Source organism: Perca flavescens, chromosome 1, assembly GCF_004354835.1.
Source record: "Perca flavescens isolate YP-PL-M2 chromosome 1, PFLA_1.0, whole genome shotgun sequence".
Lineage (NCBI taxonomy): Eukaryota > Metazoa > Chordata > Actinopteri > Perciformes > Percidae > Perca > Perca flavescens.
In genome coordinates, this window is record NC_041331.1 from 8077510 (window position 1) to 8102887 (window position 25378).

General features: G+C 41.1%; 1 protein-coding gene across 1 annotated transcript in view; it reads right to left on the reverse strand.

Annotated features, from left to right (window-relative positions):
• The window catches only part of cemip (cell migration inducing hyaluronidase 1), a 223074-nt gene that overhangs the window by 32889 nt on the left and 164807 nt on the right, over positions 1–25378 (reverse strand). The window contains exons 15-16 of the mRNA XM_028576118.1: positions 12556–12625; positions 7390–7518 (exon numbers count right to left, since the gene is read on the reverse strand). Coding sequence (XP_028431919.1) covers positions 7390–7518; positions 12556–12625 — 199 coding nt within the window. The remainder of the gene's footprint in view (positions 1–7389; positions 7519–12555; positions 12626–25378) is intronic.

The window sequence follows — 25378 nt, forward strand, 5'->3', positions numbered from 1 at the left end:
TGAGTTGCTACAAAGCTAATTAAGACAATCAGCTCCACACAACTTTCTCTTTATTTCTCAGTATGGCTATGTTCAGAAGATTGTGTCATCTGGTGATGTCTGTGGATTGCACAGTAATAGCATTACTGAAGCCTAGCTGTAGCCTCGCGCTGTCTCCTTGGAATTCAGTTGTAGCAAGAAAAGGTAAACAGTAGTGTGCAGATCGAAGTGTAGTGTGTGAAGAGCGGAGGTGTTCACAAGGGAAGAAGCTTGGAGTAACGTAACTATGGAGAATATAGCAGATATACAACACACGGAAGAGCCTTTTGAGTTTGATCGTCCATATTTATTCGAACCCGAGTATACAGACGAAGAACTAGCCTCACAAGAGTTGGAAAGAACGAGACAGACAGAGAGGGGTTACAGGCAGATGAAGCAGATGCTCTAAGCTCAAGCTAAAGCTAGCCTTCTGTAACGCTATTACTGTGCAAGCCACAGACTTCACTTATCCCGTTTCCATGTAGTTACATAGTCACTGATATGGTCAAAACCACTATAGTGCTCAACCTATTTTTGAGGGGGAAATAAACTAAACTTTTTCGCTGTGAAGGCATATCTGTCCTCTGGAGGACATCCACCAGACCACCGGGTGCTCGGGGGATTTTTGTCAGCTGCGGGAGGCGAGGAAGGCGGGGACGAAGGCTGCTTGCCCGGCTAAGGGAACTACCACACAGATCGACACTGACAAGCCTCCTACTCACCAACACTAAATCGATCACACACAAAATGGATGAGCTACATACACAAGGAACTGCTGCGTGATGATTTTCACCAAAGCCTGGCTGAACACAAAATAACAAAATATGGCTGGTGCAGCACAGATGTCTTCTTACTTAATAGTTTTATTTCTTAAGGTGCATAACAGTGACTAACGTTTCGATGTAGGGTTACATCTTCATCAGAGTCCTTGGAGAGAATGGGCAATGAAGCCCTTAATAAGAATCATCAACAGGTGTGATAGTGCGTTGGCTACCTGAAGATACACCCATCTTAACCAAGGTGTTACACTTATTAACCCGACAACTGCCGTTTTAGCTCAGTGGAGGCTTGTACACGTAGCTGCAGCAACTCCAGTTTACTAGGACCGATCCAGGTTGGGTTTTTTATAGAAAAAAAACCTAAAGTACCCACATAGCTATAGCGATCAAGATTAACGTAGAAATTGGCCGGAATTCTCCTTTAAGGACTTGCGGGAACGTTTAGACACAAGTCAGACTGTGTTGGTTCATGTCTTCTATTAGGCTGCAACAAAATATTTTCTCCATTTGAAATAATTATGAATGTAATATTCACTCTTCCAACTCCAGCTGCACTCTAGTTATTATCAGTTCTATTCAATGACTGACCTTTCAGATGAGCGCAAACAATTATTTTAGTGTAATTTCCTCCCTTCAGGCGAAGAGTAGTGAAGCATTTTATTTTAAGTTTATTGGCTTCTTCCCCCAATAAATCAGGTTCAGTAGCAAAGGACATGAACTTTTCTTCTGTGGTCCTTTCTAGACACATGTTGAACAGCCCTGCATCAGGCCTTAATTAGCAGTAGAGCAGCAAGATTAAATTAGCTGCAGCTGCTCTTATTTAGATCATCAGTCTTATCTGCTGCTAACTGCTGTGGTCCTGACAGTAGCTGTGTTTGAAATCGTTCCCTATCACGGACATAGTGCACTATATAGTGTGTTTGCCATTTTGTAGTGGTGTTCCAATTCTCCATGGTTAATTTTATTCACTATATAGTCCACTATAAAATACCCACAATGCACAGCTAATTTGAGCGTACATAAGATCAAAGATCCTCTATACTAAAGCATTTCAGGCAGTGCCAATGGTATGAACTGGTACACACTTCCTGTCTCCTAAAGGGGCGTGGCCTCGTTTGAAAGTGTACTGAACGTCTTGTGGATGGATGAAAAGTTACATTTGTATAATCTATTAATATTTTCTTTTGCCAACGTTAGATATATACAGAGCTAAAAGACATATTCAGCACACGGAGATTAGCTTATGTGTGTTGCCAAACAATGTTAATTTTCTCCTGATGTGTCCGTCTGAAAAATGCCATGTTAGTGTCAGAATGTTCTGGAGATACTATATGTGGCTTGTGAAGAATGGGTCCAATATTTACTTTGGTGACTATGTCATAATCTGTTTCTACATTCACTTCTCCCGTTGGAATCAACACACTCAGGACCTGCTGCCAGTCATTTTCAATGGAAGCTGGCTACAAGGAGCGGCAAATCTGTCGGCGTTGCGTTTTGGGCGTTTTGAGCATTTTATAAACAATAAAGTATGTCAACTCTATGGTAATGAGCTATGACGCGGTTCAGCCGCAAGCAGCGGAATATAGAGAGCCGAAGTCCCGCCCTTCTACTTCCGGTCCATGGGACCTTAATTCGGAAAAAATATGAACGAGAGTCAATGGAGAGATAATAATTATTTTTTGATCCCGTTTGAATTGAGCCATGGATTACAAATATGATGTTCGTCAATTTAAAACATTATTTTTTAACTGAAGAAAGTCTCAGTTTATTGTTAAACTGTTGAAGTATAATACTGTGAAAATACGTAATTAGAAAAACTACACACTTCATGGAAGACATTTCGCTGAAGCTACGATGTTTTTGTGTGTCGCACCGGGGATGTAACGTTACTCTAATGAGCAGAGGATTTCTCTTGTTCTTTTGCTTATCTGCTGAAAACACTTCACTGGATAAAAAGTTAAGATAACGTTACATGTGCTGTGGAACAGAGCTAAGCTAGCTAGCTAGCTAGCGAGCAAGCCGAGCATCAAGCTAGGTGAGGTAGGTTGTGTGAGATGGGAGATGTAGTCCACTGAGCAATTTCACAAAAAACTAAGTGGTCATATGACAAACCTACGGCTAACTGAGACTTTCTTCGGTTGAAAAATTATCTTTTAAATTGACGGGATCAAAAAATAATTTGCTTCTCCCCGTTCACTACCGTTCATATTTTTTCTGAGTTCAGGTCCCATGAGGTCCACCGGAAGGGGCGTGACTTCGGCTCTCTATAGACGTCCTTTGCGCTGGCTGATTCTGGAGAAACATACGATGTAAACTTTCGTTCCTACCAAAACATTAGTTCCGAGAAAATGGAGGAAAAGCTCATAATCGCCGTTGCTGGGTTCCCTATCATTTATGATATGACGTTGTTTGCGTATAGGGACCAGTTAACGTTACCTGCTGGTCACATCGTCTCTAAACAGTCCGCTCACAATGAAGTCCTGCACGGGTCAACAGCTGGCGGCTGCTCGTTCTGCCTGCATTCTGCTGCGGTTCAACGGCTAACGAGCGAGCTAACTGCTAACAGACACCGCTGCGACCATCAAACAATACAAATTCTGTCATTATATATGTCATTTATAAAAGGTTTCTAGTGTCAATTATTGGCCGTGCAGTGGGTGCTTGTGCTTTTTCTTCAATCGTGTGTTGAACATGATGGAAGAATGCTGTCAAAGCGTCAAAAAGCTTCCCCGTACTTTTTGACAAGCGTCCTTGACAGGGCGGCCAGAGCTTCTTTGCAGCTTAAGTCGGCGGCGGTGTGTACGTACAGTAAAGAGGCGTGGCAGCAGCAGAGCCCACGTGACACAGAGACAGGAAACTAATCAGAGTTGGGACGTCTCGGTTCTAAACCGTCTCTGATAGGATGTACCCTACATTTTACTCCCGTATTCCACAATGCAACGCTGTCGTGTTTTCTCGGAAGAGAAGAAGAAGCAGAAGCACCTGTTGAAGCTGAAAAGGAAAAATGGAGCAGGCTTTCGTTTCTAAACAGTGGAAATGTAACATTCAACATACATAATATACAACCTTTTACTCATATACTGACGCTGATGATGATGTTTAGAATTTCAGTGTAGTGTCCGAAATCTCGTTAGGTCATTCTCTATATAGTTCACTATTTAATAAACACCATGTAGGGAATAGTGAACGGTTTCCAGCACTGCAAGAGTCTGTAGTAGATTTAACATTTCTTTTTCTACTTTATGACATAATGTCAATACTTTTGTAAATTATTATGGTTTACTGACTTACAGAACCTTTTAGCTTAGGTTGTACTGATTTTAGGGATATGAAGCATTTGGAGATATTACAAGAAATGACATCACAATAAGCAAAACTACCAATCTAGGCATAGGCTGGCAGACCATTTCTATTAAAGAGTTAAAAGGGTTAATAGAAGGCAGGATGACACATCCCATTTTGAGGCAACTGGGATACATTACGGACTTTAAATCAAGGATATAATGCACCAAATCAATTTTGTCTCAAATCTCACTGGAAACATTCGATGCGACTTCCATCCAAGCACCAAAGCTAACAAACGGGCTAGCTCTAGTTGTTTCAGAGCTCTTAAAGCGCTATACTCTAACTTTTCCTGACGGAAATTACAAACTATTCTAAATGATAAAAAAAAAAGACCATCCTCAGCCAGTTTGCAAAAATGAAGAGAAACAGTGTGTTGCTGCTGTGAACGGCCAGCCTGCAGCCTGACACAACCTCTCCTCTCCCTGAACATCCTGGGGTGGCAGCCTGACATGAGTTATGCTCCCATTAGGATGATCCAAATTAAAAGTGAAAAAGGAAAAGAAAGAGTGAGATGGTAGGGGAAAGAACTCACTGTTGGGCGCGGAGAGAAAGCAGGGAAATAACAATAACACTTCCTCTCCAGCAGCGCCTCATAAATCTCTCTCTGCTCGAGTGTTGCTGTGCTGCGCTCCGTGCCTCGGGCGCCCTGTGCTCTCCTCTGGCTCGCTTTCTTCTCTTTCTCTTGTCTGTGCTCGATTTTGTTATTCTCACCCTTCGCCCATTGCTTGTCCTCTATTTGTTACTTAACATGTCACATCCCAAACTCTTTTTGTCTCTCCTTGGCTGCTAGTGATATTGTGCTTTTACAGTAGTAGAGCTGTCAAAATTACCCCGATAATAGTCTCGCATTGCCAGACCTTACTCCACAGCGCTGCAAAGGAAGGTCTGGCTAGTCCACACAGCATTCTGGGACGGGAGAAAATCTTGCTCTGGTTTATTGGCATTTCTTTAAACCAATCAAAACCGTCTTGGGCGGCGCTAAAACTCAGATTGGACAGGTAGTATAGCTAGCTGTCTGGATTTACCCTGCAGAGATCTGAGGAGCAGTTAACCACAGTCCTCATAAATCCACCGGAGTTTACAACGCCAACACAAAGAAAGAGGACGGTAACAGACATCCGGCCGAAATGAGGGACATCCGGAGGAATTTCTGGTGGCACTGGACCATCCCGGTAATGAAACGTTGTCGATATAGACCACTGCGATAACAACGCCTTAAAACGTTTTTTAATGCGTGATGAACGCACGCGTTCTGTGATTCGGGGCTTGGGGGTCTCTGTTGTTTGGGAAATCAGGAATTGATGCAGCAGTAACGTTGTGGATGGCTGGCAGAAACAAAGCTCCTTGAGCAGAAATGAATAAAGAAAAGGGTATTTTTAATGGCAAGTTGTGTTTCAAAACCCTTCCAGATGGTTCTCTCCACAAGACTAAAGTTATCTGCATGTACTGTCGATGTGAACTGAGTTACTGAGTTTAGGTTAGCAGCGACTGCTGGGGGCTAAGTTACAGCAGCTATCGTAAATGATCAAGTCTCCCTGGTGCAGAGCCTCGCCTCCAACACTGCAAATAAACTACAGTTATTATCATTATAGACATATATGTCTAAAGGAGGCAGGAACCATCACTGAGGGAGAAACCATTACTAACTGCTAAGCTAACCGAACTCTGAATAGCGTGTAAACAACTGTGGGATTAGCGATGAAGTCGCTGAAAGATGGAGATCGGTATGAGTGCTTGAGTGAGCTAGTGTAGGTTAAAATGCAAAGCAGATAATCAGCTGTTGCAATGAAGAATCCGACAAAATTAACTGTATCGAGCTACCGAAGCGAGACGCTATCAGCTTACTGCAGCACGTCAGCCAATCAGGAGGCAGGACAGCCAAGTCATTGTAGCCAGTTTCATTGATAATAGTGGAATCTGCTGATTTGAAAATATAAGCGACCGCCCAAGCCTAGCAGCCAAGCCCTCTCACCCAGGCCTATAAAGGACCAGAGCGAGGATTCTCACTACAGGCAACACTGTTTGGTATGGGAACACTAGTCTATATCCACTACGTTCCACTTCTGGGATTGCCGGGATTCCGGGAAATTCCACCGGATTTCACTCATTTAGGCCGGATATCCGTTCCGTTGGACTTCCTTTATGTTGCCGTTCTAAACTCCGGTGGATTTATGAGGACTATAGTAACTGCTCCTCAGATCTTTGCAGGGTAAATCCAGACAGCAAGCAAGACTGTCTGTCCAATCTGAGTTTTCTGTTGCACGACTAAAGAGAGACACATTATATAAAAAACTGAGCGTCAAACACTTAATTTCCTGTATTCTGGGGATTTTTTATGCAACAATTTGTCTAGCACAAGTAGACACAGTTCCTGTTTATAAATCTCGACATGTCTGAGCCTACTTGAGGTTTCGATGGTATGGTCCACTGTAGGGGTGTCTGAAATCATTATTATAGGCATATAAAAATATATTCACAGGTAAGAAGAATATATATATATTCATGTTTTGAGCCCCTTGAACAGTTATTTTTCCCTCTTTTGCGGTGTGAGTTCTTTCATATTTTTTGAGGAGGACAAATCTACAACTTCTAAATATTGGGGGGTAGGGGGGGGGCATATCCCCTGCATCCCCTCTGAAATCGTGCGTGGTTCAGTGTTCATAAAATGCAATTGTAGTTTGAACACTTTTATATTGGCACATCTGGCTAGTAGTAATACTGCGTTCCATTTGTACTCGGAAGTCGGATTTTCCGAGGTCAAAGTCGGAGACATGCCCCCTGACCTTGGATTTTCCAAGTTTGGAACTCAGACAACCCCCGAGTAACCTGAAATAAAAATCCAACATGGCTGCTCCGTGCATCAACAGTAATGAAAACTGTAGTAATATACGGTTGATTAGCAATTCTGTCTTATTTGTGTCTCACTAAATCACAGTCGTACACACAGTCCTGTCCAACTTCTATCTGTGGACATGTTGCTACACTGTTTGTATGTACACACACACTAAAAACAGCGTAATGTGTTGCTATAAACTCGCAATGCTAACGATGGCTAAACTTGCTAGAGCTAATGAAAACAATGAAAATCCGACTTGTAAATGGAACGCATTCAACTCGGGTGTGACGTCATTCCCAGCTTCGCCTTCCGAGTTCCGAGGTAAAAGGAACGCACTATAAAGGTGCAGGCTAGGTGCAGGCTAGTCCCAGACCCCCCCTCCTTCCCAGCACAGTCCGTCCTCCGACTCACCCTGTAGTTGGAATGGGCTCTGTTGTTGGTGAACTGGCCCATAGGTGTGTGTTCAGTGTGTCCGGGGGAGTACAGTCCCTCTGAGGGGCCCGTGGGCACATGGTGGAAGATGAACCAGAAACCTGTCTCCTGAGGGATCACACACAAACACACACAGGCTGTCAACACTTAAGTTACTATAAATGTAGAACAGCAAAGTTCTAGAGAGATTTTTGTACACTCCCACACACATATAGTATTGACTATATGACATGTAATAAGAAAGGAATATAACAATAGTCACTTGATTGATTAATTGATCTGCGATAGTTTTTTTGAATTTTGAGGAGGTGTTCGGTTAAAGGGTTGTATGGTTGTTTATTGAAAAACAATAGATTGAAAACACTTTGATAAGGGTATGGACATTTAAAAAAGCAGCCGGACCCGAAAAGCATTTTGCTCCTTCCGACTCCACACGTGTCAAACTCAAGGGCCGCAGATTTAGATCCGGCCCTCATATCAGTTTAGGTTCACAATAGATTTTGGCCCACCTAGTTGTGTGCCAACCCAAAAACACAGGAAAGTGTTTTTCAAACTGCAGTTACGTGACTCTCAAAGCAGAATTTGGCATATTTGCAGACTGTTAGTGTCATGGGGTTACCTCATGCCTTCATTTAAGCCAGTGGTAGCATTGGTCCTAGCATGCTAAGCTAACCCGAGCATGAGCTTTAGCATATGACTGGTAGCATTAGCATTACCATTAGCATGTGGGCTAGCATCAAAGGACACATGGCTTGTCAATTCATGTTATTTCCTTTCAATGTATTTAAGTACTAGTCGAAAGAGTAGAAAGCATGATTTGATAAATACGACACATACACAGTTCATTTCAAGGCATTTATTTTAGGTTAGTGGATTTACCCAAGGTCATCAAAATGTTTCATTCACCTGTTCTCAAGTTCAAGCAGGGTGCTGGGTCGAAGCAGCAAACAGGGAGTGACAGAGTCCGGAGTAATTTGTAGGGGGGAGGACCTGGAACAGTCCAAGTGTAAGCAAGTACAGAGGGGGGGGTACTGGAGTGTCTATGTTATCTGTTTTTGAGAAGCTTGTTCAGCATAACATTTAATTGCTGGTTTTATAGTTGGTATCTTGTGTGTTGATGTAGCCAGAAATGTTGTGGAATGTTGAGGTAACATGATGAGGTTGATTGATTTCCAATTAACTTTGGTTTGTCTTGTAGGAGGAGCTTCAGGTATAAAGGAAGGAGGCAGAGGCTCCTCGGGGGAGAACAGTTTTGGCCTGGAAGGGTGCAGGTCCAATAGTCCAATAGTCCAATAATCCAATAATCCAATAGTCCAATAGTCCAATAGTCCAATAGTCCAATAGTCCAATAGTCCAATAGTCCAATAGTCAGGGCCTGATTTAGGCTTTTGTTTTGTTTTGTTTAATATTTGTTTAGTATGATAATTTAAATAGTTTGTACTTAGTTTCTTTGTTGTTTGTTATTTTTGATATATTTTTGTAATAATTCATCCATGCACTACTGCACTTTCCCCATGAGTGGGGGAGAAATAAAACAAAGCACCCGGTGAAGAACTCCTGAGTCCATGTCTCCTCCTTCCACCATGGGGCTAAACCTTACAGTAAGACTCAGAAATTGCCCCCGAAAGCCGAGTTTTCATATTCCGGCGGTGAAACAGGTTGTTGTAAAAAATGTGATCATTATTTAGCTTGATTTGTTAAATTCTATAATGGCTAAGGAACTTTTTTGCGGACTTTTGTAGGGCTTTATGTTGACAAAAATGGCACAAAAAAGCGACATGCAGTAATACAGTCAAATATATTTTAATTTTCCTATGAAACAAAAGCATGTCAATAAACTATACATGTTTGTGGCACTTGATGTGACGTGAAATACATTGTGGGCATTTCCCAATATGTGTTCTTCTATTGACTTGTGTTCTTGTGTCCCTGTGAAACGTCATCTCGTGTTGCCAAAGTACTGTCCCAATACACAAGTTCCCATTTCGCCAAGAACAGATAAAATTCCCGGAAGTATTCTTTACACGCCCATTTACCGAGGATACATCAGTTGGTAACTACCCAACATTCATTTCAGCATTCAATGATTGTTCAATGATTTCCAGTACATACAAGCGTGGCCAAAAGTTTTGAGTGACACAAATATTAGTTTTCACAAAGTTTGCTGCTAAACTACTTTTAGATCTTTTTTTCAGTGGTTTCTGTGATGTACTGAAATATAATTACAAGCACTTTATACGTTTCAAAGGCTTTTATTGACAATTACATGACATTCATGCAAAGAGTCAGTATTTGCAGTGTTGGCCCTTCTTTTTCAGGACCTCTGCAATTCGACTGGGCATGCTCTCAATCAACTTCTGGGCCAAATCCTGACTGATAGCAACCCATTCTTTCATAATCACTTCTTGGAGTTTGTTGTTGGATTGTTGGAAGAAGTTGCTGTTGGAGGGTGTTTTGGTAAATGTAAATGGACTGTTCTTATACCATTCTTTATTCATGGCTGTGTTTTTGGGCAAAATTGTAAGAGAGCCCACTCCCTTGGATGAGAAGCAACCCCACACATGAATGGTCTCAGGATGCTTTACTGTTGGCATGACACAGGACTGATGGTAGTGCTCACCTTTTCTTCTCCGGACAAGCCTTTTTCCAGATGCCCCAAACAATCGGAAACAGGCTTCATCGGAGAATATGACTTTGCCCCAGTCCTCAGCAATCCATTCACCATACTTTCTGCAGAAGATCAATCTGTCCCTGATGTTTTTTTTGGAGAGAAGTGGCTTCTTTGCTGCCCTTCTTGACACAGGGCATCCTCCAAAAGTCTTCGCCTCACTGTGCGTACAGATGCGCTCACACCTGCCTGCTGCCATTCCTGAGCAAGCTCTTCACTGGTGGCACTCCGATCCCGCAGCTGAATCTTCTTTAGGAGACGATCCTGGCGCTTGCTGGACTTTCTTGGACGCCCTGAAGCCTTCTTAACAAGAATTGAACCTCTTTTCTTGAAGTTCTTGATAATCCTATAAATTGTTGATTTAGGTGCAATCTTAGTAGCCACAATATCCTTGCCTGTGAAGCCATTTTTATGCAACGCAATGATGGCTGCAAGTGTTTCTTTGCAGGTCACCATGGTTGACAATGGAAGAACAATGATTTCAAGCATCACCCTCCTTTTAACACGTCAAGTCTGCCATTCTAACCTAATCAGCCTGACATAATGATCTCCAGTCTTGTGCTCGTCAACATTCTCACCTGAGTCAACAAGACGATTACTGAAATGATCTCAGCAGGTCCTTTAATGACAGCAATGAAATGCATTGGAATTTTCATGGCAAAGAAGGACTATGCAATTCATCTGATCACTGTTCATAACATTCTGGAGTATATGCAAATTGCTATTATAAAAACTTAAGCAGCAACTTTTCCAATTTCCAATATTTATGTAATTCTCAAAACTTTTGGCCACGACTGTAGACAGCCCAAAAACAATTTTCGCCATCTTATTCATCACTAAATTCACTTCTGAGAGATTTTAGGGGAGAAATGAAAGGTTTCGATTTAGAACATAGGCAGTCTTGCGAAAATCTTTGCCGAATTGACAATTTGCTCCAAAGTTTTCTGAGTTTTCGGAGCTCCATAAATTGACGCGGCCGCCAGCTTGCGCCTGCCGGGACCACTAGCTCGGCGCTCGGAGAGTCACACTCTGAGACCCCGCTGTAGAACCCCAGAGGTCTTTTAGACCGGTTCCGTAAATAAGAGGCTTTTATTTCGCCGTTGACGGATCGTTTGTTTAAATATCACAACACATGTCCATAAGATTAACGGGAACCTGTGTTAACTGTCTTTTTGGAGTTAAACTCAACACACACATGCCAAACACACACACACCACACACCCACCACACAGCAAGCAGAGGAGAGATATACCATATATGTATATTATTAGTCTATGAGATATACCTGTTTCTTTTCGGGAGACTTGTTTAAATTATGCCATAGGCTATAGCCTACATTATATTTTGTATTTAGTTCATATTTTTGGTGTATTTGTTTTCTGATTTATTAGAAGTAGAGTTTGAACAGTTGTACATAAAGTGGTAACATGCTATGACATGTTATGTAGACTAAAGGGGAGACACCAACCTTTATAATTTGAATTTCTAATTTCCATCTCCCTGGGCATATACAGTGCACTACAATAATATAGAAATGATAATTCCACATAATACTAATAGGAACACATAGGACACACCAGTGCATATGCCTGTTTATTTTTTTAATTTAAACTGACTTAAACTTATACACTTATAATAGGGATCGCGTTCCACTCTTTTGAATAAGTAAAGGGTGTTTGAGCTAAACCATGAACAATAAAATTAAGGCTCAATTATTTTTATTTTTCAATATTATTGCAATAGTTGTAGCATTATGAGGTTTTCTTGTCCGGGGATTGTTTTAATACAAAGTGGTTATATTGTGGTTTTTATATCTAGCTGTTATTTTGGAGCTCTGCAGGTGGCCTCTGTATTGGGGGTGTTGAGCAATAACAGGAAGAACGCATCGTCTCAAACTGTTAACAGCGTTTTCTGTGCTTGTGAACTTGCGAGTTTATTCTTCCAAGAACAACCAGCAAGAACGTTCTCCCCAAGAACACAAGTCCGTACTTTGCATTCTTGGTATTGAGAAACGCCCTGTGTCTTGGATTTTAAGTTTTTTGTTTAGTTTTTTTTATGTTTTTCGAAATGAAACTTTTCATTCACACACACACACACACACACACACACACACACACACACACACACACACACACACACACACACACACACACACACACACAACTACATCCTCAGCTATGCCACTCTGCATGTCAGCCTGTCTGTTTTCAGTTGTTCTTCGCAGCTATGCAAATGAGAAAAGTTATTACATTGGCGAGGAAAAATGAGACTCCATATTCCGCCTGACGTATCCTTGTAAGATCCCAGAAGTACCATTATAATTGGCACTCTATCATAGGGAACGTGCGGCAGAGCCTGCGTTTGTTCTCAAGTTAATAGGAGTACACAGCCATTAATCTGACCTGGCAATGCGATAATGAGACAGACCTCCACCTGGAGAGACATGGGGGGAGGGGGAGGGGAAGTGAGAAACTCACCTCTGAGCCCGCAGCAGCACAGTTGATGAGGTTGTTATTGGGGTTGGCGATCCAGAAAGTTGAAGTGGCGCTGCGTAGATGGAGAGTGTTGGGGAAGGAAAAAGAGAAAAGGAGTTTGGTTATTGGATTTTACACAAATAATTTGAACCAGCAATGTAGTGGAAAATAAAGAAAAGGGTGAAGGCTGACCCTGAAAACACAGAAACTGAGGGAGGGAAAATAACTTGTAAGTTTTTCACTGACAACAGTGCTGTCTAGTACACAAATGGACCATGTATCATGTTATGTCATCTAGGGAGGATAGCTGTTCTTGATATCAAATCTAAACAGTTTTCATTTCATTGCTTTTCCTTATTACTGCTACCTCAGATCATTTACTTTTTGTATGAATTCAGTCCAGTAAAGTGCAATCAAGTAAATTAATGTATCTTTTTTTAAATATTATATATATATATATTATTTAGATACACTGATGTCACATGACAAATTAGTTGTTGATCAAAATCTAAAAGGAAAAGTAAATGAAATTATCATTTTTAAAGATGTTATGTCTTTTTCCAAACTCTAATATTTTTCAGTACACACACAAAAAATTACTGTCCTGTGTCTTTAACTTTGTAGCCCATATCAACACTTTATTGCACAGAAAAATTGAACTACTTCAATTTCTTTCCTTTTTTTATTTCAAATTTCTCTTCAGCTTGTGATTGGTCAAGAGAAAGCTTTTGAGTGTCCGTACAATACACAGTGGTTCCATGATAATAAATCCCTGTACGTATGCGGGATTACAGTCTGTAGTGACAGCTACTGTACAGCCCTAGGGCCAGCAAAAAGGAGATCTGGGCGCTGGTAAGATGGAGGGAAGTTTAACATAGTTCATTTACACATACTACCAACATTATTTTGATACAGAGTTGGTTGAAAAATGGCAAATTATCCCCTTATTAAGGATATATGGGCATCATTTTGATTTTAAACAATTCTGATTCCAATCCGATTCTTCCTTTTGATTGCGGTTCTTATTGATTCTGGATTCCGATTGTTTTAAGGGGTGGAGTTGAAAAGGGTCACATGCTTTCATCCACATTACTGCAAACACAACAAGCAGCAGGCCGCTACAGAAACCAACAATTTAAATGAAATGAAATTTGGATCTGATGATCGGATTCAAAACCAAACTTTCCAAACGATTCTAATAAAGAAACGATTCCATTGGAATTGTAATTATTGAAACGACTTCCAAGTTGGAACCACTTCTCAATGCCCAATCCTGGATGTACGCTCCTCTACCCATCAGCCCCTGCAGCAGCTCAGTTTGGAGGAGAAAGGAATTAGCTCTGGTGTAATCAAGGTCCGAGCCAGCCCTAAACAAAGTTCAGTCCCTCAGGCTGGGTATCATCTGTTCTCTGTCAGACAGGATGAGAGGGAGGACCGTCTAACACAGACAGAGGAGAGAGCGACACATTTGTCTCTTTTAGAGGAGCGATGTTTGTTTGATCGGTTGACAGTAATGATGTACAAATGATTGCTGCAATAGAAAAAGCCTGTTGTCAGACTGAAAGTGATGATTTTACCCATAGACTGTAAAAAATAGGACGAAAGCTTCTGGGTCTGAAAAGTGCCTTAATCCTGCAATCTATCTAACATCCAGCTCGGGGCGACTCCAGTGGCTCCAAAAAGAAGTCTGTTTCAATAGAAGCGTACAAGAAAATGAGCCTACTTCTCACTTCATTTATTACCTCAGTAAACATTTTCATAATGAGTTCATGGCCGCAATGTTACTTCCAAGTCTTCTTCAATACAGCATGGTGTTCATTTAGTAAATTATGGACCCTTGTATTTTGAGATATATATAAGATATGTATTTTTGAATAAAGCAGGGGATGCTTTAGGACCTGTCAATCAGGACAGAAGCTTAACAATGCTAACCATGCTAACACTGTGGATATTAAAATAGACCGTAACTTATTTTTAGGTGTTTTCGTCTTAAACTTTGACCCTCTCACTGTGTTTTCACTTCATCAAAGTTTATTGGAACATTTTAGTCGCCTAAAAATCTCTTGTTCAGTGTTCTGCCAACCAAGCTAGCGCTAGCGTTAACTGAAAACTTAAGGGAAAATCTGCTGTTATCTGTACTGCCGTATATAGAGATGAACAATTTAGCTTTTAGCTTAGAACAGCGCCATTGCAACCATAAACAACACTGGCTTGGCTTGTTGAAGTGTCGTTGGTCAAGACACTGAACCCTGAATTGCTCCCGATGCTGTGCCGTCGGTGTGTGAATCGAAGTCGCTTTGGATAAAAACGTCAGCTAAATAAAACATAGTGTAATCTAATATCCGAAAGCAGTATCCTTACTAGGGGTCGACGGATATTGTTTTTTCAGGGCCGATTAACATTTAAAAATGTTACAAACTCCAACACAAAAGTTTGTTTAAATGCGTTTAGCAATTATTTAATAAAACTGAAACTTTAAACATAATACACTCATTTTCATGAATTTATAAAACCCCCCTGGATGCCCCGGACAGTAGGTAATAAGTGGACATGTCCGGGCAAAAGAGGACGTTTGGTCACCCTAATTTTACCACAACGAAAATTAAGATTAGGCACCAAAACGATTAGTTAAGATTAGGAAAAAGATTGGGGTTTGGATTAAAACACTCATAAGGAACACGCATTTCCTGGGTGAAAGTCTTTAGTTTCCCTCGGGAAGTGAACTCTGCTCCCTGGCTTGAAAGTCCTGTGTTTTAACGCCCACCAAACCTCCACGACCACCTCCCTACACGGGCCAGCCTCGTTCTTACACAGCGGCCGTCAATGTGGTGCAAACAGCATAAAAAAACGTGGAATGCTTACGAATTACAGTGCTTAACTTTACGTAGCTTTTTGAACAAATGGTTCATGAGAACAGGCTAAACATTTTGAGAGGGGTATGCCTTGGTGGAGGTCTGCGCTCTCCAAGTCCCCTTCTAGTTGAGGACTGCTTTGATTTAATAAATTAAACAACATAATTGTTCTGATTTTCCTATGTTTTTGTGTCTAAGTGACAGATGGGAACAACAATCTTTGAAATTGGTCCGGTAATTAACAAGATCGCTGCAGTCGGCAGTGCCAAAGCAAGCTACAATATAAGTTAATAAGGCAATTGTCACACAGACGACGAGCGACGTGTGCTCAGAATAAGTTATGGATTTGAAAGTTATCTTCCGTTAAATCATGTAGATGTCCATAAATTGTGTGCAAGGTTGAATTAATATAAATTGCAGGCTTGTAAATACAAATACAGGAAGTGAACCAAAAACAAAGCATTTACTAGCCTGTAGTTATAACCTTTCACACAATTTAAGGACTTTTGTATGATTTAAGGGATGATAACTTTCTGATCCATAACTTATTGTGACCACACATCGCTGGTCGTCTGTGTGACATCATCAGTTTGTGTGACATAATCATCTTTCTCTCTTTCTCTCTCTCTCCCATTCACTCACTGTCTGTCAGCTAATCATATTGTTTGCTTTCTTCTAAAATATTAGAAACACTAAAGCAGAACCAGAAAACCCAAGACGTTATAAATGTTGTGTTGCTCCATTATTTCTGAGACCAGAAGTGTCGGCGAGTTTCAGATATTCTGTCCAATAAACAAGCAACCGTTTCGATCGTGTGACATTTGTTTGCAGTCTTTGGTTCCTTTGACAAAGTGCGGTGTGAAGGCCAACCCAACCAAATGAAAAATGCAACAATGTTGCAGCTTCACCCCCAAATCGCACCGAGTCCACCGAACTATAGGTGTGAAAGCGCCCTGACTCTAGTGCACTTGGAAGATAACCGAGACCCCTGCTTTCAAGCGGACCAGAGTTTGGTTGTTTGATCTGCACCAGAGTTCAAATGAGCTTTCACACCGCCCCAAACCAACCGGACTATCAGACCAAACGCTCCAGTGTTCGGTTAAAACAGAACCAAACTGCTCAGGAGTGAAAGCCACCTAAGTATGTCAGTTATTGTTGGATTTATTTTTGAACTTACATTCGTATAGGACCTTTTCTTCCAGCACAGACATTTCTCCTACATTTATATTTTTCATAAATGTGCAAATTCTTGTGTGTTTCTCAGAAAACCCACTTTCATACATGCATCAGGCAAAATAAGAAAATCATTATAGTTCCATTTTCAGGTATGTCAGAAAAAGCAGCTTAGGGTAATGAATATGAATAGAAATAGCAGACATGCAGTTTAGCTCCACAGCAGATTAGCACATGGCAGCACTACACCTTAAACCTCCCCCCCCCCGCTCTCTTTCTTTGCTTTTGTATAGGTCTTTGTTCTCCTCTGCCTTTCTCCTAAACCCTTCCAAACTGTTGTTGCAGGTTCACCCACTTGTAATAGCATGATGGTATATCCTTATATATATCCTATATTTTAACTTAACAGCCAGAATTTTACTGAATGTCACATAAAGATAGAAATTCTGTTTTTTTATGCAGAATCAAGTATAACCAACCCGGTCTCACGTCGCGTCAGTCGCGGGGAGAACTGAGCAGCCCCGCCCGCTGCAGAGACCCGACAGAATTGAAACTGGAGCTGCTTCAGCGACTTTAGAGTGAAAAAAACGTTCCAGCGTACATTGATGTTAAAATGTATACAGGTTGGCATGTATACGGTCTGAAATGTTTTGCTGTACGTTTTGTTGGTAACTTGTCCAAACCTCTTCTTTCGCGCGAAAGGGAAACACATACGGGCACCTGACGGGCATGAGGCTACATTGCACATGCGTTGAACCGTACGGCACACATACACTCCGAACCGAGACAAGCGGACCGACCGGTTCGGATGTTTTTTCATGAACCGTACCACCCCTATTAGATAGCATTAGCAAACAAATCCAAGCCATGCAAAACGAGCTGAAAATGGACTTGGAAAACAAAGACATCGCTACCCAAATGAAAAATGAGCTGACAGAATTCAAGGAGGACATTAACCAGAAACTGGCAAAAAATAAACGCAGACGTAGGGGAGCAAAATGATAAGATAGATGCCGTTCCGACTTGCACTGAAGAAGTCGAGCTGTGGAGCACTGATGCAAAATGTGCACTGCAGGACATAATAAAAGAACAGAAAATATTGATGGATAAACTAGAAGACCTCGAATGGAGATCCAGACGGAACAACATGCGAGTATACGGCATTCCAGAAGAAGCACAGTTGATAAGCAGCGTTTATGAACCAAAGGTTGCAAGACGAGCTTCAATGGAAACAGACCTCCAGATTCAACGCGCCCATAGAGCCCTGACACTGAAGCCAAAGACAGGACAGGACAATTATAATCAACTTTCTGTCCTTTTACATAAAAGAGAAGGTATGGAAAAGGGCATGGGAAAAGAAAACATTCAAACTCTGGGAAAGTAGGATTTATTTTGACCACGACTACTCTGAGAGGATGCTGAAAGAAGATCTTAAAGGGGGAAGGCATTCGCTTCCAGACGCCCCTCAGCAACATCCGTATCCACTGGGCTACTGGAATGAAGATTACAGCCGCACGGAGGAGGCAGCCAGCGATATGCGGAGAAGAGGATATGAAGTAGAAGACGCCCCCGATACCAGAGGCACTTTAGTCTATGACGGGACCCAGTCACCTGCTCTGGCCTGTCTAAGTATAAACGTGACGAACAGATATTTAAGTGTAACAGATATTTAAGTGTAACACGGGTCAAAAAGAAACTGTTAGGATTAAATATGATTTGACCTGAGGGGATACAGATAACTTAGACCTAGTATTGGCAGATCAACTCCTTATGGGTTACATCTTACTACTAGCTGGGGGCCCTTCTTTTGTGGAAGGCATTTCAACATATACAGGTTGGTGACCTCTCTTTTTGGAGGTTGCCTCTTCTGTTTATAGTTAAGTTAGGATGTTTTTTGTTGTTTAAAATGTGGTTAAGTGGTTATTACACTGTTAGCCTGAGTGGGAGACATTACAATGTGGACAGACCAAAAACCAAATACCAAACAAAAAGGTATTAAACTTATGTCACTAAATGTTAATGGCTTGGGAAACCCAGTCAAAAGAGCTAAAATTGTGTGTGTGTGTGTGTGTGTGTGTGTGTGTGTGTGTGTGTGTGTGTGTGTGTGTGTGTTTGACTGTGTGTGAAAGGAAACATGTCCACTGAGGGAATAAATGCTTAAAAACAACTTACTGCCGTGTCCTGTTGTTTTCTCTGAAGGAGATGACTTGGATGGATAATTTATTTTTCATTATTTTGTCAAATGCAAACACGCGCAGGCACGCAGTGACACACACACACACACACACACACACACACATGCGTTAAATAAGCAAAACGCTCAGGCCGAGCACATTCATCAGGCACAGATTAAATGACAGTTTCTTCCTCCTCATGCAGCCCACATGCTTCCTGTTCCTGCATATTTTCGACTAAAATGTATTGTTGTTTTAAATTCAACACATACACATCTCAACAATTAATGGGGGAAGAGACAGAAGGAGCCCGAGGGAGTGCACAAAGATGACTGGAAATTAATCATAAATCTTACAGGGGTCAGGGAGGGGGGGCACTGTTAGTGCAATCATGTTTGATTAAATTCGAATTTTTAAACCTCAGTAATACACTGGGATTTGGATAGCTTTACAGAATACAATGATCCAGACAAATTGGACAAAAAGTCTCATTAGGAGTACAGAGCATTGTGTTTTACCTGGCTGTTATAATTGGATAAATTAGGAGAGGACAGCGGAAAGAAGGAGGAAAAAAAGAAAGAAAAATGGAGGGTTAGAAACAGCATATCCTTCCAGCATGATGGAGAGCAGGTGGATGACTCCATATCAGTGGGAGCAAGCGCCATTATGCATCCCTAAACTTGGCTGTTATGCTCTGCTGCTGAAGGCAAAGGCAGTGTGGCGAGATAAAAAAAAAAAAAGTAATGTGAACTGGATTAAACCGCTTTATATTCTGAGCTGCATCTTCATGCTTCAAATATAATGGCTCTCTAACAGCGGGGGGGTGGGGTGGGCAGGGGGGAGATACAGGCTGCCTCTGCTGACAGACACATAGCTACAGTCCTTTTAGTACAAAATCCCCACTTCGGGCCCTATATTTGTGCTTTTGCAATGGCCAGCGCAAGCAGCGCTCCGACAGTTTTGTATTTTCCTGACGTTGAAATTCTGTGTGGTATTTTAATGCCCATGTGGGAGGAGAGGTGTGAACAGGTGAACAAGGTTCATTCAAGCCTCTGGCTGCAGAGTTCACGCCGTGCCGCTCTGCATCATCCAGATATGAAAAAAATTTGATTTCATGAGGAAGCGTCCTTCCATTTCTTATTATTAGTAATAACCTGTGATCGCAGCTGTTTCAACGTCATTCAGCCCCTTTGCATGCACTGCTGCACATACATGGCAGGTGGACTTGGAGTCCGTGCACCCATTTTTTGCACTTATTTCTCCACTGCAGTTCCACAAAGAAACACATATGACGCCTGTGTGACACCAGGCAAGTATTATCCTGCGTTTAGTCTACATCCACGACTTTCCGCTTCCCGGGATTGCTCCGTTGCCGCCAGAAATTCCGCCGTATGTCCTTCTTTTCGGCTGGATGCCTGTTACCTTCCTCTTTTTTTGTGTTGGCGTTCTAAACTCCATTGGATTTATGAGGACTATGGTTAACTGCGCCTCAGATCTCTGCAGGGTAAATCCAGACAGCTAGCTAGACTATCTGTCCAATCTGAGTTTTCTGTTGAACGACTAAAACAACTTTTGATGGTCCACCAAAACAAGTTCCTTCCCGAGGCTATTTTGCAGAGGTGCCGTTGCTCCGTCCGGTGCTTAGCACCAGGACGATTGTGATTGGTTTCAAGTAATGACAATAAACTTGAAACCAATCACAATTTTTTCTCAAAAATCTGATAAAAGATCAGTTCCTGTTTGCTCTGTAACCATGGATGATGTACAGATGAAAATCCCTAGATTACTTTACTTATTAGAACTCAAGACTGTCCGTACTGGTTCAGTTTACATGCGTTGTTGTGCAGGATGCACATTTACTGGTGTCTTAGTTGTTTTCCACAGCAACCTGATGTTTACATCCATATTAGCACCTTTTGAGTCACATATCTTTTTCAATTTAATATTTTATTGATATGTGTGATCACAAAGTATGTAACAAATCATTTGCTGACCTTTAAAATGTTGGCGGATAATTGAAAATGCCATTTATCATTTTGATGGATGAAAAATAATTCCAGGTGCTTGATACTAACTTCACAAAACTAGAAAGATTGTAACAACATGGAACTGTGAGTGTGTGTGTTTTTGTTTGTAGTTGTTTGCAGTATTAAAAGTAAAAGTACTCAATGCAGACAAATAATCAAATTTTAGAAACTGGAAAGGATCCAAACAGTTGCGTGTTTAATGGTCTATTCATTTCAGCTGGACTTGTAGGCCGTTATATCGTTGGCTAGTTTCATTTATAATAAAACATCAGATTTTATAAACTACATTTGTTTTTTGTGCAAAATCTTAATGTGTAAAGTAACTACACTGTAAAATATTACAGACCCATTTAGTGATGTCCACTTATTTCTTATTATTAACTGAACAAGCTTATACAAGTTGTGGATTTTGAACTCAACTTTATGAGTTTTTGAAAGTTAAACTTTCTTTTTGTAAATTTTTTGTCAGATATGTATGTGTTGATTGAACTTGGGTATGTAAGTTACGAACACAATAAATAAATAAATTAATTAATTATACACCGCAGATAAGTGATGTAGCCTATTCAAATTTCTACTAATATATAACACGTGTTGTGGCAAACAAGAAAGCACTCGTGCCACTGGCGGAGGGAGTACCTGTCAACGGCTTGTGAATTGTGAATTTGGAATTTCACTCTTGAAAAATTATTTTTTTAGCCCAACCCCGATCTGCATACTGCAGTCATGTGCAATTGGTTCATTGGCTGGTCAATTCCCATGATGCAAGGCGGTAAATAGAGTTGTGTGTAAAATTTGCTGAAAAGTTTGCAGTTTGTTCGAAATACAAAAGTAACTTTATGAATTCCGTTTATGAAACGTGTCTGCTTAGAATGTAGTGTTTTGTTGCCTGGTAATTATCATTGTTCAAAACAATATAACCTTTCTTTTCATGCTAGTCCCTACTTTTACTTCAATACATTTCAGAGGGAAATATTGTACTTTTTACTAGACTACCTTTATTTGATTTATCTACAAAACATGAAAATATACAATTGCAGCTGAAAAGATGATTTCATTAGTTCATTGACAGGAAAATGGCACTAAGAATAGCACTTTTTTGATCATGTGAGTCATTTTTCATGCGAAAACATTTCATGGTACCATGTTCATCTGACGTCGAGCCAAAACCAAAGGCTAACCCTAACCCTAACATTAACCCTAACCCTAAAACATTTCTTTTAAACTTAGGCCATCTCTGGTGGCAGTTATTCTCTCCTGAGCAAGCCATTACATGGCGAAATGTAGAGAGCTCTACTTTTAAGTTCTTTTACAGCCTTTTCATGGCATCTTTTTAATGTGGATTTTACCCCTTTTTTAAAGCAGTGATTGCTTTTAATCTCACAGGAGGATTTTAACCTGCAACAGGTCATTTTAATTAATGGAGGATTGTTTTAACAAGCCAGCCAGCCAGGAAACCTGAAGGGTGAGTCAGCTGAACTTATTGTGTGTGCAAACTGAAGACTACAAAACTCACCACCTATAGAGGATGGCTTTTTATCAACTTTTAGTGCATCTTTTTTATCCTCTTTTAATAATTGGAGACTGTGTGGACCCAGGGGGTACCCAAAGAGGGCAACGGCCTAAGCACCCACAAGGCCTCTGAAACTGTGAGTTTTACGTTATTTTAACCTCACTGTAACCTTTTACTCCACAGCTTTAAGGTGCCTACCTTCCTTTTACTTTTCTCTTAACTTTCTTAATCCTCCTCTCCTTTTATTCCTCTGTATTTTCCTTTACTGAAGGTTTATTGGGCCTACGTGAACAGGCTTTTCATTTTTATTTTACTTTTAACCGTTTTTATCTACAGATTGGTCTTTCTTCTTTCTTTCTTTTTCCCAGCATAGTTCCTTGGATTAGGATGGCACCAAGATCTCGGTTGCGGCTGTCGCCGTGGTCCTGCTTCACTACACCCTGCTACGCTCTGCGGGTCCTGCTGATCCCTGTTGGATCCTGCTACATCCGGCTATACCCTGCTGTGCCACGCTACATCTTGTAACGCCCTGCAGTGCCCTGCTATTACGTGAACTACTATGACTACCATTTGTTCCATTATCTTTAATGTGACTATTATTGCCACTGTTCATTACACCCCCAACCGGCACCGTCAGACACCGCCTACCAAGAGCCTGGGTCTGTCCGAGTTTTCTTCCTAAAAGGGAGTTTTTCCTCAACACTGTCGCACTGTTGCACTAAATGCTTGCTCTTGGGGGAATTACTGGAATTGTTGGGACTTTTTAAATTCTAGAGTGCGGTCTAGACCTACTCTATCTGTAAAGTGTCGAGATAACTCTTGTTATGATTTGATACTATAAATAAAATTGAATTGAAATTGAATTGAATTATCTGCGGGCCTGGTCGGCCATTTTACATGTTCTGTGGAGGTGTTTTTGTCATCTGGTCCTGCAGTTTTGTGGCAACTATGCTAATAGCATTACAAAACACTTTCACACCGCTGGCGTTGGACCCAGAGGGTTGGGCTGAGAGGGTGGCAAACCATCGATCCTCTTCTGCCCTTCCCCTGGGGGTCAACAGCAAGCCTCCAAACATTACAGTCCACCATAATTGCCTCCACACCAAAACATATTTCTAACTTCTACACTTCCACTCAGAAATCATGAATAAAACACTACACATAGGCACCTTCCCACAGGGAATGATGAGACAAATTAATAGGCTTGCATCTTTCATCAAACCCTCTTCACCTAACTATAATACATTAGAACTGGTTAAACTCAACACAGACAGATGGATGCACAATAACATGAGCATACTTAGGGATCATTGCCATGGTCATTGCCACACAACTGCAGGACCTTCCACCATTCACACAGGCATCTTTTAATAAAGCTATTCAGTGGGGGAGAGCGAGATACAGGAGGAAACTTTGATTGATTTGCATCAGACGAGCCATGACAAACAAACACCACATTTATTATTGCTTCACCATTCCATCAAATGGAAATATTCAAGAAGTTGTGTGCATCATTATCAAGTCCAGCCTGATTTATTTTGGATCTTTGGAAATTTTGGCCTCTCAACCTGGCAGATGCATGAAGTTCAGAGTTCTTTATTGTCCCTCAAGGAGAAATTTGATTAGCAGTTGGAGGTACGAAAAAAAAAGTGTCCCTGAGAAGACCTAAAGTGACACTACTAAAAACTGTGCATTCAAGAATTGTGCAAGTTACAGATTTAAAGGTCCCATGATATGGTGGTTTTTGGATGCTTTTATATAGACCTTAGTTGTCCCCTAATACTGTACTGAAGTCTCTTTCCCGAAATTCAGCCTTGGTGCAGAATTACAGCCACTAGAGCGAGTCCCACAATGAGCTTTCCTTAGTATGTGCCATTTCTGTGTCTGTAGCTATTGAGAAGGAGAGACAGAGGGGCAAGGTGGAGGGTGGGGATGTGGCCTTGACCAACTGCCACTTTTCTCATTTGAAAGCCATGATGTCTCTCTCTCATGGGTGGGCCAATTTTCTCTGGGCGGGCAAAGCAGAGAAAGGGGAGGTAACCTAAGATTCCAGATTGGCCCGTCTGAGCTTTCAATTTCTCAAAGGCAGAGCAGGATACACAGGGCTCGGTTTACACCTATCGCCATTTCTAGCCACTTGGGGACCATAGGCAGGCTGGGGGAACGCATATTAATGTTAAAAAATCTCATAAAGTGAAATTTTCATGCCATGGGACCTTTAAGTGAAATCAAAGGTAGATAGGCTGTTTAAAAGATTTGGTTGTACTCTTTATAACATTTAAATCGATTTATAACCGATTCATGATACATCGTTACATCCCTGCCCAGGAAATATAATAAAACTATCCAAAATGTCCTGGAACGCAGACATTTAACAGGCAGGACTGATTTTCATATCAGTAGAGTGAGTCTGTTCTGATACTGTGATGAAGCTGATGCTATGCTGCCAATTCAAGAGCTCTAATTAGCAGTGACGTTTCACTTAGAAGCACAATTAGGTATATTATTTATATTATGTCATAAATGTTGATGCCACTTCAGATTTAGTCTGATGGGAATTATTTCAGATTAAATGGCAGAGTCAGTCCTATCATAACATTAATGGGTATATGTCATATTGATTCAGCTGGAAATGTCAGGAGAGAACAGCATGGTGCCTTTGCTCTCTGATATCCTGCCTTATTCATATTGTAGCCTGACAAACAGTTTATTCCATCTTTGCCAGCAGAGGTAAATTAAAACCAGCATTACAACAAAATATTATTATAATATCGGAAGAATCTTAATTTGTGTTTTGTCTTATAATGATGACTCTATCCTCTTATGTCTCCTGTTCTTTGTTACCAAGTACTATGATGATGTAGTCAGATGTGTAGATGCTGAAGTGTGGAATTCAGCTTCAAAACAAGGTTGTAACTCATTTATTAAAGCAGGTTTACAGCTACAGTCAACAGCAGCCCCTGCTCTTTCAGTTCACTATCTGGTGATTTGTACTCGCACTGAAGTCGCCCATAAATAGACTCACACGGACTCACAAGGAACAAAATAAAATTTGTACCCGATTGTTGCTCTAGGGAGGCTATTCTC